The sequence below is a fragment of the Microcebus murinus genome, chromosome 26 (assembly GCF_040939455.1).
Source record: "Microcebus murinus isolate Inina chromosome 26, M.murinus_Inina_mat1.0, whole genome shotgun sequence".
NCBI classification, from domain to species: domain Eukaryota; kingdom Metazoa; phylum Chordata; class Mammalia; order Primates; family Cheirogaleidae; genus Microcebus; species Microcebus murinus.
Window position 1 is genome coordinate 426,633 of NC_134129.1, and position 16,425 is coordinate 443,057.

The following is a 16,425-nucleotide window of genomic DNA, read 5'->3' on the forward strand; positions in this document are numbered from 1 at the left end:
ACAAGCCTGTAGTCCCAGGCTGAGGCAAGAGGATCGCTTGAGCCCAGGAGTTTGAGGTTGCTGTGAGCTAGGCTGACGCCATGGCACTCTAGCCCAGGTAAAAAAAAGATTACCAAAATCTCATCCCTCTGACTTCTAAGAACTACTTTATGAGATGGAAGTTATAAATTCATAGAAAAGAATAAAGTAACTATGAATATTTTTGAGAAAACCTTAAGATACCACTTTTCTTGAAACACAAAGCATAACTTTATCTTCTTTTTGTGATGTTTAAATTTAGGTATGAAGCCTATTCATGCTGCAGACAAACAGCTGCTTATAGTGGCAAATGCCCACATGCATTGGGACCCAGAGTATTCTGATGTGAAACTTATCCAGACCATGATGTTTGTCTCAGAGGTTAAAAACATTCTGGAGAAAGCCTCTAGTAGGCCTGGCAGCCCAACTGCAGATCCTAATTCCATCCCGCTGGTGCTATGTGCAGATCTTAACTCATTGCCAGATTCAGGTATTTATAACATCTTTTCCTTGTTGCTTTTGATTTTGCTTTTACTCTTAGTTCAAAGGCCAGCTAGCTCCTAACTTTTCAGTAGAGAATTTCCCTTCTAAATTAGGGAGTATATCAGTAAGAATCCCAGGGGTGGGACATGGGGTAATTGAGCAAAATTTAATAAAGAAGCTATTTCTAAAGGTATGAGCCAAGTTAAAGGAAACAAAACAATATATGATGCAGTGCTCTGCTACTAGGGGAGTTAGGGTCCCTTTACCACCCCTACACCTAAAAGGGAAAGTGTTGGGAGTTGTCATCAGACAAAACTTGGAAAAAGTATAGTTGTAGAAGAGGACCACATTATAGGAGGAATGGCTTTGAATTGAATGATGCAGTTGACAACAAGGGAGCCAGGACCCACCACACTCACGGCTCTTGTCCTCTAATCTCCTGCCAGTGCTGCCTATTGACCAAATCCAGCTAGGACAACAGGGGGGCAGGGATTTGCAGATGATGCAATAAAGGTCAGCCTCCTGAGGCACAAGAGTGTAGTGGAGAAGGGTGACATGAAAGGGCAACAAGAAAATATTCATCATGGGTAGCTATATAGTTTAATAACTTTGGCAACTTTTAAGTGAATTTGTTATGATACTTGAATACTGTTATTGGGTACAGAAGAATTATCAGAATTCTGATAGCATTCATAGTAGCATTTCATATTAGTTTGAGTTCCACTAAGATACCGTGTTTCCCTGAAAATAAGACCTACCCATAAAATAAGCCCTAGCAGGATTTCTAAGCATGTGCACAATATAAGCCCTACCCCAAAAATAAGACCTAGCGAGGGGCGTGGCTACGCAGGGCATCTGCACAACCCATGCATTTTGTCATGGAGCAGGAAGGATGACAAGCAGCCCTTCTCATCTGCCCCATGAGACCTCTAGTGCTCGACATGAGAGATTGGGGCCAATGGTTCTAAAGGAAATAGAGTTGCAAGAAATTCAGGATGGAATTCGGGATTTGTAGAGTTAGGATGATGTTCCAGAAGACGACTTAACTATATTTGAATAAATGTAGATTATTGTACCATAGTTGAAAAAAAATAACACATCCTCTGAAAATAAGCCCTAGGGTATCTTCTTGAGGAAAAATAAATGAGACCTTGTATTATTTTCAGGGAAACATGGTACTTTATGTTGAAACTTGCTTTTATTTCAAATGTAAAACATTTCAAATGTAAAACATTGAAGTGTTACTCTTTTGTTAATACCAAAGCATATTTTGATTTTTTTTTTTTTTTTGAGACAGAGTCTCACTTTGTTGCCCAGGCTAGAGTGAGTGCCGTGGTGTCAGCCTAGCTCACAGCAACCTCAAACTCCTGGGCTCAAGCGATCCTCCTGCCTCATCCTCCCAAGTAGCTGGGACTACAGGCATGCGCCACCATGCCCGACTAATTTTTTCTATATATTTTTAGTTGGCCAATTAATTTCTTTCTATTTATAATAGAGACGGGGTCTTGTTCTTGCTCTGTCTGGTTTCAAACTCTTAACCTTGAGCAGTCCTCCCACCTTGGCCTCCCAGAGTGCTAGGATTACAGGCATGAGCCACCACACCCGACCATATTTTGAATTTTGCATGTTATCACTTTTGGGCTATTTAAAATTATTTTAAATGATCACTCAACAATAAATATAATCTAAATGCCTAGACTTGGGATATTAAAAAAAAGTCACTAAGCTAGAGAACATCTTTTTCTCCCTAGCAAATAAATGCTGAAATCCTTGTTTACAAATGTTTATCTTCACCCCTGGCCCGCTTGGCACCTTAACCACATTTTCCTTTCTTAATCCCTTTTAGAGTTGAATTGCTTTCAAGTGCAAGTTTTTCTCCTATTTTATTTGATTGTTTAAGCTAAGTAACTGTCATTTGGCAGCACAGTATCATTAGTTGACTCTGGAGCCCCAGCCTATCAGGATTGGATCCTGGTTCTGCCATTTATGAGCTATGCAGTCTATGACTAAGTTTCTCATTTTAAGTAAGAAGATGATACTATTCACCTCATAGAGTTGTTTGTGAAATTTAAGTATGTAAAGCACTTAGAATAGTGCCTGGCATGTAGTAAATGCTAGATAAATGATACCTCCTTTTGAGGTATCAAAATATACACAATGCTGATATTGCATTTATCACTCATTCATTATATCTTGTTCTCATTTCTTTTTTTTCTTTTTTTTTTTTTAAGACAGAGTCTCGCTTTGTTGCCCAGGCTAGAGTGAGTGCCGTGGCGTCAGCCTAGCTCACAGCAACCTCAAACTCCTGGGCTCAAGCAATCCTCCTGCCTCAGCCTCCTGAGTAGCTGGGACTACAGGCACGTACTGCCATGCCCGGCTGATTTTTTTCTATATATATTAGTTGGCCAATTAATTTCTTTCTATTTATAGTAGAGATGGGATCTCGCTCTTGCTCAGGCTGGTTCGAAATCGTGACCTCTAGCAATCCTCCCGCCTTGGCCTCCCAGAGTGCTAGGATTACCCCGGCCTCATTTCTTGTTACAAATAGAAAAAGATGACTCTTACCAGTATTCACTCATCATCATAAGAGTTTTGATACATTTTTCATATTTGCTAATTCAGTGGAAGCTGTGCACTTTTTTGGATGTTGCTGTTTTCTTTAGCTTTTTAGACACATTTAATATTTTTGACCAAGAGGTATACCTCTGGCATATTATGTTCTTTATAGTGTCAGACTGAGAAAATTCACTCTAGCTCAGGATGATACTTTCTAGCTACCATCACTAGACATTGAAATGTTGTAGATGCAAAATCTATTTGATTTTTTATTGTGTGCTCTGTTTATATATTCCCAAAGTTGTTGATTGACTGCATAGAATAGAGAAATACTAAGAAGATAGTGGTTTGGAATAATTTTTTAAAAACATTTAGGATCAAGGCCTTTATGGTGAATGCCACCCTAGGTCCTGGAAGTCATCTTTAGCTTGAAAAACCACTGAGAAAACTAAGGATATTTTTAGGTGATCCTGATACTTTGTTTGAAATAGGCAAATATCCTTTAATTTGGTTAAATCATGAAATTGCTGATATTTGATCTTTTTTTTTTTTTAACAGCAGCAAGAAAAGACAGTTTTGTATGTCTCATTATAATCAAACACTTTAAACCTGGTGGGTCCACCTGGTAACAGGTCTTGGCTATGAAGCCTTATATAAGGTCTAAATGCTAAACGGTAGTGTTGCTTCTTTATTCTACTAGGTGTTGTGGAATATTTAAGCAATGGAGGAGTAGCTGACAACCATAAAGACTTCAAAGAACTAAGGTACAATGAGTGTCTTATGAACTTCAGCTGCAATGGAAAGAATGGAAGCTCAGAAGGGAGAATCACACATGGCTTCCAACTTAAGAGCGCCTATGAAAATAACTTGATGCCTTACACCAATTACACCTTTGATTTCAAAGTGAGTGGCAGCCTCCGGGCTGGCATAGAAATAATTTTAAATATAAGCATGTGATAAGGAATGTGTAAATTTTTTGTTTATGATTAATTGTATAATCTTCAGAAATTTTTAGATTCTCAAAATGTCTAGGCTGACACATGCACCTAAATGTAAGGAGGTTTGTTGGGGTTTGTGGTTATTGTTGTCTTGATAATTCCTTTTGAACCCTCGTTTGTTCAAATTTCAGGTAATATTGATAACAGCAAAAACTTCTAAAATGCTTACTAGGTGCCAGGCACTGTTCAAAGCAACTTGTATATATTATTATAGTTAATCCCCACCTGTCCATCCCATTCCTAACTTTCAGCAAGAACTGAAATAAGCACTATATATAGCAAAAGTCACTTGAATGAATGTATATAGTCTTTTCTCAAAATTGTCTTAGGATTTTCGATATCTTTCTTTTAGGGATGGGGTTAGAGAAGGTTGTACTTAAGGTCTATTTTATATCCTTGTATTCACACTAATATATTCCCAGGCAGTGGAACACACCAGCTTAAAAAAGGAAAAGAAAAACATTTTCTGTAAAATAAGAAAAAAAACCTTACAAGTTTGGTCCCATTGTACAGGTGTCTTTCTGTATTTATTCTCTTTCCCATTGCCAATTTTCTGATTATCTACCTGTAGCTCTTATATTGCACATGTTTGACTTTCTGACATTTCAGGTATTTATACTAAAATGTTATATTATCCTGAAAAAAATGCAGATGTTAGAAAGTAGTTTGGTATAAGAAGCCTAGAGGGAATTTAATACCAAAGCAAATTTATGAAATGGGCTCTTTGACGTCTCTAATAACCTTTCTCCCTTTTTAGTGTTTGTTAGCTCCTTTCCAAGAAGCAAATAATAAGAGAAAGAAAGGAAAATTGTATGTTGATATTATCAATCATAAAGTGAAAAAAAATTGCATAGGGGTTTAATCTATTTTAATATTTTCCTATTAGAGGAGGTAATTCTGTCCAGTCATTCGTATGCAATGATGTGCTGGTAAATATTTAATAATGAGCTTTCTGGGAAAAAGAAGCCCTGATTTGTAGTGTTTGCTGATTTCTGTGGCTTAAGGAAGAGTTGGGAAGAGGTGCTAAGAAAGCCAGTACTACCTGGCTTGAGCACATTACTGCTCTTATGGAAGCTTAAAGGCACACCTGTAAGGTTTAATGATACATAGTTTACTATAGCTTAAATCCTATCCTTGTGACTATAGTGATAAATAAAACATCTGCCAGCCTAACTCAGAAAAGCTATAATAAAGTTTCCCAAAATAAGTGTTTATTAATTCTACAGCTATTATTATTGTTATGGTATGTGTTTAGGTAAAAAGGTAAAAATAAATTTCTATCTCACCTAGACTTTTTTAAGTGTTATTTTTTCTTGTCCACAAACCAAAAATCATCTTCCTTAGTTATCTGAATTAGTTTAAAATGCCTTTTTTTTTTTTTTTTTTTTTTGAGACAAAAATCTCACTCTGTTGCCCGGGCTAGAGTGCCATGGCATCAGCCTAGCTCACCGCAACCTCAAACTCCTGGGCTCAGGCGATCCTCCTGCCTCAGCCTCCCAAGTAGCTGGGATTACAGGCATGCACCACCATGCCAGGCTAATTTTTTTTCCTATATATTTTTAGTTGGCCAATTAATTTCTTTCTATTTTTAGTAGAGACGGGGTCTCGCTCTTAGCTCAGGCTGGTTTTGAACTCCTGAGCTCAAATGATCCTCCCACTTCGGCCTCCCAGAGTACTAAGATTACAGGCGTGAGCCCCGCACCTAGCCAGTTTAAAATTCTTTACTGATATTTTTTCAAAAGATCTTACGTGTTAATAATTGAATAAAAAATCTTACTGAACCATTTTCATTATCCAAAGAAGTATAGGTAGAGAACTAGAAATGCCTGCCTCACCAGGCCGGCTGTGCCGTCGTCGCTGCTGCTGGGTGCCCTGGGACGAGGAGGTGGAAGAAGGAGAGGGCCAATGGGCCTGGCCTCTGTCCGCCGCCTCCCCCCCACCCCCAGCTAGCAGAGCTGCTGCAGCAGCGACTCATGAGTGCGCAGCCGGAGGGCAAGCAGATTTCATGATGGAACCCTTCTGTATTCATTAGTGGGAATCTATAAGTGAGAACCTTGCCTTTTCTTTCATTTATTATTACAATGACTTAAGGAGCCTTCTAGTTAACATGTCATAATGTATAAAAGTGTCACTATTTTTTATGCTCAAATTTATTCTGTATTTGGCCACCAAGAGCCTCTTCAAACTGAGGAAGGCAGAAGAGTCAAAAGAAATGTAACAGCAAAGCAGGGTCAGAAAGAGCAACATAGCTGGCCTTAAAGGAGGAAGAAGACTGCGAGACAAGCAACGCAGGCAGTACCTGGAAACTAGAAAAGGGCAAGGAAATGTAATCTCTTTGAATCTCCAGAAGGAAATGCAGCCCTGATGACACCTTGATTTTAACTCAGTGAGACCAGTGTCAAACTTCTGTACTGGAAAATTTTAATAAATTTGTATTAAGCCACTAAAAAGAAAAAGAAATGCCTGCCTCAGAAAGCGTTTGATGTTTGAGAGGAGGACAGAGCTATAAATTGGTAGGTGAGAGGTATATATAAGAAGATAAATAGGCTGGCTGGATAGATGGATGGGGTGAGAGGGTGAAATAGATGGGAAAGAAGGATGGTCAGAGAATGAACTAAGGGCACACCTGACAATTGAGCTTTCAGTCCAAGTAATAAAAAATGGACTTTTCAGTTTTATACAAATATTTTACATAATTAATGCTATTCCAGTATTGAAGGCATTCAGAAAAAAAGGATAGCTAACATCGAATATAAAATGTCATGTGATCAACATTAAATACAGATCTAAATATAGTATCCTGCCATTGTACCAGTGAGGTATTAAATTTTATTTATATAGCATTTGTTTACTTTCTTGGTTATTGAATAAGAGAAATGTAGAAAAATGATACTCGGAGCTCAGGTTCATTGAATCTAGAACTGATTAGGAATGGACTAGGACAAGCAGTTAGGAGAATTATTCTTTTCTGAACATTTACAGACCAGGTATGTTTAATTAACAGCTTAAACCTGCTGCGCCTCACCCCATCCCCAGCCCCCAGTGTAAGGGTGTGCCTGAGTCATTTAATGAAAGGAGGAAGGACAGATTTCCTATTATGTCAAGTAGTAAACCTTTCTGTTACATTATGAAATTTGTAATTTTCTCACATTCTTTAAAAAAAACAAAACTTAGCCTAATGCTAGCTCATAATCTGTTTTCATTGTTTTTACTTTTTTCTTAAATACAGTTCTATAGACATATACAATATAGTCTTTACTAATGTAAGATGATTTTCCCTCATTATTGTCTTTTTTAAAAAGAAACTAAATCAAAAAAGGTTAAGAATGATTAGTCTCTAATCTTCTTTGTAAATATGATCAGAGTTAGGGATCCCTCCCCATATATGCATTATGTTCAAATATTTGGGCAAATTCACAGATGTAACCTTCCAGGGTTTTGATAAGAGTTTTTACTCTGAATGTTTCAAACCAGGAAAATAGTTACAAGTGATGCCCCCAGTTAAATGCATCTTACTTTCTGAGTGAGTGCTCAACATCTTTCTTGGAGTCTACATTTGCAAAGAACTCCAGCAGCTGATGTGCATGATGGCACTGTAATAGATAAGATATAGGTTTTTATTCAACATAAGTGATTGAGTTTATTTTATTTGTACTTTGTTTATAGTTGAAGCAAAAGGTGGTCTCAAGGGGAGGTAAAACCACTCTGACCCTTGTTACCTCTTTTCCTAAAATATACACTGTAAAACTAGGAATTAACCAAAATGAAGAATTAATAGCTTGTGATCATATCATTTCGTGACTCTTTGGACGTGCGGTTCCCTGGACTCAAGTAGGTTCCTTAATTTGTGGTAAAGTTAAGGTTGGATAAAGTGTTACCATTTATTTATTTATTTATTTATTTATTTATTTATTTATTTATTTATTTCCGCATATAATGGGGGTATAAATGTTAAGGTTACATGTACTGCCCATGCCCTCCTTCCCCCTCCCACCCACCCAACACCTGAAGGTGTTACCTTTTAAAAGGAGGACTATTTTGGTCTTGGTCAAATGAAAATCAACAAACTGAAGTGATTGTTTCTAATATTTTATAAAAATTCTTTCATAATTTTTTAAAAGCCCATTTCATTCCAAGTTCTCTTGAGTTGGATAGGAACTAGATAGGAAGAAATTTAATTTTGCTCTCTTACACAGTCTGGGACAATAAAGGCCACTGGTTTTGAGATGTAGTGATCAGATAAATCATTTGGCTCTGAGAGAGAGAACTGATGTAAATGGGTCCCTGCGGAGTGATTTTTGTTTAGTTATCATTATGCAGCAAGGAAATCCAAAATTTACACATATACTAGGAATTGTGAAAATGAGTATTTTAAACTAAAGAACAAATTAGAACAAGTAACTGTGTAGTATTTCATATATGTGTAACAACTCTGAGAAAGCCGAACCTAGGTAGGATTAGCAAATCTGAAAATATGCTTCCCTATGGCTTCATTCAGGTATGTTTGGATATCTTGATGTGTAAATGAAAGTAATGCCAATTATTATAAAAGAATTGGGTCATACCTTTTCATTAAATATGTATTTATATAAACTATTTTCTACTTAGTGTAACTGATAGAATTAATACAATTTCCATTATATTTATACTGATATATTAGATTTTACTATACCAAGCAGGCCAATTCTAAAGATGACTAGCCATGATTTGGTGTATCTAGTTTTCAGTTTATCACTTATGCACAAATGCAAGGTTTTATAATTCATTACAGTGTTATTTCTCCTTATTGAGCTACCTCTATGTCATGTAATACCCTTTGAAGAACTTGAGCCTTATTTGACCCACTGTTAAGACAACCAGTACCAGAAGTCAGGTTACTCAGTTATTTGACTTTTACAAATTATGGATTGTTCTTTATGTATCTCGATTTTTTCTTTTTTCTAAGCATATATTTTTGTTTTTTCCAATCCCCAATCTCTTTCCAGGGCGTGATTGACTACATTTTCTATTCCAAGACTCATATGAACGTGCTTGGTGTCCTGGGGCCTTTAGATCCTCAATGGCTGGTTGAGAACAACATCACTGGGTGTCCACACCCTCATATCCCTTCAGACCACTTCTCACTGTTAACACAACTTGAACTCCACCCTCCACTCCTGCCTCTTGTCAATGGTGTTCACTTGCCTAGTCGGAGGTAGTGGAGTACTGCCCCGTAAAGACGGGGATCTGTTGCTATGGACCTGTACAGTTGTAAATCAAAGTATGTAGGAGTGAAGTATGGCCATCCTTAAGCTGCTTCTTCAGGTTCCTTTCTTTATGTGTTTGCTATAAGACTTTGTACATTTTTGTGCAAATTGGTATCATTTGGCACTAGGGGCTGGAACCAAAGTATTACTTTCTTTCCAAAATTTTAATGTAACATGTTTTAAAATTGGACTTTCTTTGTATACTATGAGTCCACATTCATAATTGATAAATTACCAATTGGAGGCCCAACAACAGAGTTATTTGTTTTTCCAAATCACATGCTTTCTTTTGGTTTCAAATGAGCCAACCATTTTTGTAAAAGGCAACTTTTTAAAACATGATGGCATGCCTTGCAGGGAACACTTTCTTAAATTTATATTTCTTTATAACACACTAACTTTTGGCTTCCCAAGTCATTTGCACATTAACAGAGCACTCAAATTTGCTTGATCTGTAAATAAGCTATGATATAGCCTCTAGCCATAAGAAAATTTGAGAAACTAAAGATGGTTGCACAATATGCTTTCAAAATCAAGCATTTAACACCACATGACCATTTCTTGGCCAAACGCTGGTTGGTTTTTGTTTGTTTGTTTTTCTGAGGAATCACTTTTTTTTGTCCCCCTATTAGTTGTAACCTCAGAAGTATTCTAAGCCTGTCTTTCCAGTTTATTTATAGGGAAACAACAGTTAATTTATACTGCCACACATCTTGAAAACAGAATTTGGTATGTTTAGGATGCCCGCAAAATTAGTGTCTAGTATTTTTCATTATTTCTATTCACCCTTCTTTTCTGTCTAGTTGTGCTGGAAAACCAGATATTATATGATCTATATTATTTTTGTTGTTACAGTCAAGTGTTAAAAAGAAAAAACAAAACCCAAATTCCTAAACAGAAAACCCCTGATGAACGTTTCAGAAGAGAAAAACCATACAAATATTTCATGTTTCCCAAAGAAGGTTATGTGGCTTGTTGGTTTTTGTTTTTTGAGGTGGCAATGGAAAGGATTCGGGGAAGAGAGAGAACAAATATGGGACAGTAGTTAAAAACCTTGCATTATTTTTCCTGACTCTAGCTGCCAAATGGCCATTGTATGCTTTTAATCTTTGTTTTCATTGTCTGTCAGGGTTGAATTAAGAAGCTACTGGTTTATTCCCGACTGTTGATGCCTTTAGATATGTTGGAATCCTTTTTTGTCAGAGGGGCCAGTTGAAAATCTGTGACTCAAAAGGCAGTGAACGCAATATTTTCTGGGGGAAAAACTGGTTGGCTACTTGATGTTAATTATGGCACAAGAAAAGGTTGTGTCTGTATTTTTAAGTTTTTCTTTATTCTGCTTTTTTGCTGCTATAAGAGTTTTCTGAAATTTATATTTTAAACTTTTCATGCACTTTACTGTTTCTAGTCTCAAAATGTGATATTTTTAATAAACAAGAAATTTTCCATTATGTGAATGAAATTTTAAAAGAAAATAGCCTATATTTGTGTCTCACTAATATATAAAGTACAGGTCAAATTTAAATTATTTAATTAGTTTTAAATGTAAACAATTTGTCTCCTCTTAAACCTGACATCATAGGCTGTTTTATTAGTCTTAAATGATGCATTTACTTTGGTCATTTTATGCTAATTTCTTCCATAGTAAATTAATCAGGCTATATGAGATAATATTTCCCCAAAGGGTAATTTTAGTGGGACGAGGGTAGTGGGAGATATACTGTCATATATGGGATTGCATTAGCAGAAGTGTTCTGTAAAGCCTAAACTCCCTTTTAAAAGTGCCTAGTTATAGAGGCGTTGTTTGTCATCTGTTATAATTGGAATGTCATTGTAGTTCAGTGCAGTTTGATGTAAATAAAATACTTTTAAAAATGTTAAAGTACCAGAATAAACAAAAAAGAAATGACCCTTAAGATGACAGATTTTCCTCAACATGCAGGTATCCTTCTTATATACCTCAAGCATCCAACATCTAGCCATGCAAATTGATTACCTGAAGCATAGTACTGGAAAGTAGAATAGCATGAAAAACTTAATTTTGTGGACATTACCTTTTTTGTAATTAGCTACTGTATGTTTTATTTTAGATCTTTTGTTTTGGGTGGGTTTTCTGCTCTGGAGGTATATGCACTAACAAAACATTTTCCTCCTTTCATATACGCATGTTAATTAGCAATGTGAGCAATATTTCCTACCATACTTCACTCCCAATATTTTTCGAGATGTTTGTATAAAATGGAATTTAAAGTTCACTTATGATTGTATATGAACCACAGAGGAGCCCATTTATTAATAAACTTTTTTAATAGTTAAATGTAGAGGGAAAAAATAAAAAAAAATTGGGAAACATTGTAAACAGCTTAAGTTTATTTTGTGTATGATCGAGGCACTCTGTTGCAGGAAGGTGTGTAATTGGGTTCTCTCTGCTTCCAAATGCACTCTTTCAAACCATTCATTATCCTGTGTATTTTTAATGTGGTTTTTGTAAATGTTGGTAGTAGCTCTGTTGAAGTAGGTAATTGTGTTATGTTTTGGGTGGCGCACACACTTGGGGCATGGTAACCCAGATTTCATGTGCATGGTTTTTCCCTTTTAGCCCACAGCCCAAATTTCACACACCCTTCACCTTTTGTTCCCTTTGTAAAAGGAGTGGTATCTGTTTTGAGCTGCCAATTCAGATGATCAGAAATGCTGCTTTCCTCAGCATTGTCTTGTTAAAACGCATGCCATTTGGAACTTTGGCAGTCAGAGGCCGAAAGGAAGAGGTGAATGACATATGGTATATATTCAATAAAGGTAAAATTTGTATGTTCATATACTTTCTAGTTCTCAAAATACGTTAATAAGCTTTATGGCATTGGGCTGCTGCATATTTTATCTGAAGATAAAGGTAATCTGGGCATTTTTAGAATGTGATACCTGTTTTTTTTAACTGTTAAATATTATTTCTGATGTTTGTCTAAGAACTGGAGTGTTCTTTAAATTTATTAAAACAGTGTTGTTTGAGGAAGAGAAAACAGCACTGTTTGCCATTATTACAGTCATACAAGTGCATGTGAAGTCACCCACTCTCTCAGGCATCAGAATCCGCCTCATAGCTTTACACATTTTAATGGGGAATATTGCAGCATCCTCAGGACTGACATCTGGGAAAGCTCAAATCCACTTACTGCTCCTTGCTCGTTGACTTTGTTTTAAAATATTGTGCCTGGTGTCAACTTTTAAGCAACAGCACTGCCTAAAAGCAAGCAGAGAACAGAATCCCAGCACCATTCTATAGGCAACTTTTTAGAATTCAGATATAGTAAATCTGTTCAAGATTTATGATGTTTTATGTAAAAAAAAATTTTTGTATAACATAGCTGAATATTTTTGTTTCATTTGTTTGATGTAAGGCGTGTGAACATTCGTTTGAATATCACATGTTAGAGTCAGGTATGGCACAATGGGTTCTGAGACCAGCTCCCCCACCCCCCACTGCCCCTTCCCATTTGCCTGTTCTAAGCTTTCTTTTCAAATTAGTTTTCTGATATTCATAGGCAGATATTTAATTTTACTAAATAAGCATCCTTTGTGAATGTATTAAAGAAGCCACTGTGTTTTAGTGTTGTAGTTTGCAAAAATATAAAGCTCCATTTCTTATTTGCCCTCTTTTTTTTTGGTTCTTAAAGTTATATATGAAATCACAGAAAAGCAAGGGAGAAAGTTGAAAAATATCTAAGGCTCATATCACTTGATTCTATGGTAGATTATATTATTAGAATTGAGGGTGTGGCACATTAAAACTGGAACATGGGCAAATGTATATTGTGTTCCATTTTAAAATTCTATCTCCAAGTAAATATTGTTGAATAGATAAAAATTGAAGTTTGTATTTGTATTTCCAAGGGTTTCTAAAAATCACCAATGCATCTGTACTTTCTCAAATGACAGAGTAGTGAAAGCACAAGGAAAAACAGATTAAATATATTCTCTGAAGGAATCAGAGGCACATGGTTTGTCATTCTAATACAAGGCTCAATTTTCTGGTGATAAAAATTAACTGTGTCCCAATACTTACTTGATTGTAAGCTTTTTTATTCTGAGTTTCTGAGATATTGTAATAACTTTGCAAAATATGCTGACTGATCAGTAGCTTCGGTTAGAAAAACACAATCAGTTTTGCTACAATAATGCTTTTATAGTAAGCAAAGATTTTATGGCACATTTTCAAAATAGCACTCATGTATTTTGACAGAAATATGAATTCTCACATTTGTAAGGTATTCTTTCTCTTTTTTCCACCTGCCTTCCCCTTTTTAAAAAAAATTACCTTTCTCATGTGGAGAATATTCATTTTACTCCTTTCCTTTTGAATTATGTCTGTAGAGCTCTGTGAATTATAGGTGGACAAATTAGCTAGGGAAAAGTGAGGATTATTTTTCTAAGCCAGGAATTTTAACTAAAGTTTTGAATTTATAGACAGATGAGAATTTTTGTTTATGGTTGCTTTGGGTGATTTTAATTTTACAACAAATAGCATCATAATCACCAATTTTAGATTCAAGCAAGTAAGTTAGTGCATTTTTCACTCGTCTTATTTACCAAAGTTGTAACCTGTTGAATAGGATGCCAAGAGCATCTTTCATTTTATAGAATGATATGCATATATTTATTTTATAAATGTCACCTAAAAGCATAAGGGTAAAAAGAAAGGAGAGCCTTTACATTTATACTACTGTTAAATCTATATGCTGTTCTGAATAAGATCCACAGAAAGAATATTTAAAAAACAGCTCTTTTCTGGGTAGAGGAGAGCATACGTATTTCCTATTTTACACAAATACCTTCTTTATGTAAATTTCTCTATTAAATCACAAGCCCTACAAGAAAAAATAGGGAGATACCAGGAAAATACCAAGCTTTATTAACCTAGTTAGTAATATCTTTTAGCGTTAAGTTTGGTTAGACTTGCGTTATTCTTCGAGCCAAAGGAAAACAAATGTGTTGAAGTTTTCATTCAACAAACATGATGTTGAAATGATGGAATAAGCTAAGTAAAATTGCTTTCACTTTCAAACCATATGAAATAAGGACATTTCTGCCTATTAAATGTTAATTTGGATGGCACATCATATAAACTGAGTAGCATTGAACTGAAATTAGAAGTGTCATCAGAAATCACATTATGAAAAGGATAGACAAATGCCAAGTGATATGACTCTTTTGGCATGGTAGCTTTCAGAATGTTTCAGAAGGCATACTTTGGTGCCTATTACTAGTTATTTTTATTATAACAATCTCCCTCAATCTAGATAATTTCCGTGTTTGCCACTTTTAACTCTAAAGCGTAATAATCATGGTAGCCCTCTCAGAAGTGGTCCTTTCTTGCTCAGTTCAGTTTTGTGTTAATTTCAAATTACGGTTGTATTTTCTTTCAAGCTATCAATTGTTATATTTACTACATTTGTTTAATTGCCTGTAGTTATCTGAACTCACAAAATTGGCTCAGCATTGATGTGTCAAACAATGGCTTTGCTTCTTACTGAACAGACTTAGTATCCTGCTACTTGTTTCAATCTTGATGCAGTAAGTGATGCAGTATCTGGGTTTGTATTTATTCAGAAACTATACTCTCCTTTCTCTGTGCTTAACTTGCTAAAAATATATTCCCTTACCTGTGAAATTCCTGAGCAGTGCTGTGCCAACTTTTGTGGGGGAGGGATTTGGATGGCCGTGTTACTGCACACTGGATTTGGAATTGTTCAGCGTTGAGTGGCACATTTCTTACACACCAGCAGCACTGAGAAGTGCACTATGGGCATTAGTACAGTTGTCCAAATGCAAACAACTCTTTCATCTATGAGAAGCTGAGATACAGAGTTAAATAGGAATAGTTTGAGGAGAATGTTTGCTTTATCATCTTTGGAGTAGGGTAGTATGGATTTTTTAAAGAGAAAGAATGTGTTATGTACTTTTTCTCTCTAAAAGGGCCAGCCTGTGTTGGTCAAATTCACCATAGATTAATTTATATCTTCTATTGTGATTTCTTTCAACCATATAACAAGTGCCAACTAATTGTCCATGGGACAATCTACTCTTCCACTCAATTTACCATTTGAGTAGGGAAGGGTTCATTTATTTTCATTACCTGCATTAAGTTAAATAATTTATTGTTTTGTATACACATTTGAGTCATTTTGTGGCCTATAAAGTGTTTTTGTAACTAATTCTTATGGTTGGTAAGTGAAGCACATGAATTTAAAACCAAGCAAGGTGTTTTAATATTTTCTTTCCCTGAATACTTGGTAGTTTCCATTAATGCTATTCCAAAACAAATTCTACCGTTTTAGGTTGTATATTTACATTGTTTTGGTTCTAAGAAAAAGCCAAGCACTAAATCAACTTGTTACTGTGTTCCAATAATCAGTTTTAAATCTAAGATTTTCTTTCTTTTTTATTTTTTAATTAGAAAATTTAATGAAGTGCCATATAATTGTAGCTTGCTAGTGTTTAGTGTTTAATAGACTGGTTCTGTGGTGTTCTAACCATTTCATTCTCTGTCATCCCAGGAGAAAAGTGGTTCCACTTTTATTGACCACATTCTCTCTGACAAAATCACCAGCTGCTTTATTTTTCTATTTATTACAGTTAAACAGTTGATAAGGTCTGAATTTTGACCAAACTGCTCAGCTATGATGTTTTTCTCAGTAGACACTGTACAAAGTGTGCGTGCAAAAGGACACAGTTGGGAGATAGTATTTTTTCATTAATGTGAACATTGATTAAACAAAGCAGTCCTGCCTTTAAATCTTGTGGCAGCTCAGAAGGGAGGTGCTTAAGAACCTTAACTATACTATGTCAGATGACAAAATACTTTTTTCCATTTTGGAGATTGGTTACTGCTCACACATGATGTATAGGGCTAAATATATGCTTGTTTCCTTGCACCTGTGTACTTCCCCGTCTCTCCCTCCCTTCCCCTTCCCCTTCCCCTGTAGGCAATAAATGGCCATTTTGCAACTGCATACCTCTGTCTTGGTTCTTGACTCTTTATTTGTGCAGCGAAAGTTTCTGCTTTTAGGCTGGTACTTCTCTTGTAAAGTGAAGTAGGGAGGTAATATAATTCAGGCAAAATATGT

General features: G+C 35.8%; 1 protein-coding gene across 5 annotated transcripts in view; it reads left to right on the forward strand.

Moving 5' to 3' along the window:
* CNOT6L (CCR4-NOT transcription complex subunit 6 like) overlaps nt 1–16,311 on the forward strand; it is a 109,069-nt gene extending 92,758 nt beyond the window's left edge. For 4 of the 5 annotated variants that reach the window (XM_012743815.2, XM_012743804.2, XM_012743789.3 and 1 more), the window contains 3 exons: nt 281–508; nt 3,758–3,960; nt 9,041–16,311. In XM_012743815.2, the coding sequence (XP_012599269.1) occupies nt 281–508; nt 3,758–3,960; nt 9,041–9,253 (644 nt within the window). In that variant the 3' untranslated portion in view covers nt 9,254–16,311. The remainder of the gene's footprint in view (nt 1–280; nt 509–3,757; nt 3,961–9,040) is intronic. The other variant, XM_012743844.3, reaches the window with a different exon arrangement.
* The last annotated feature ends 114 nt before the right edge of the window (nt 16,312–16,425 follow it).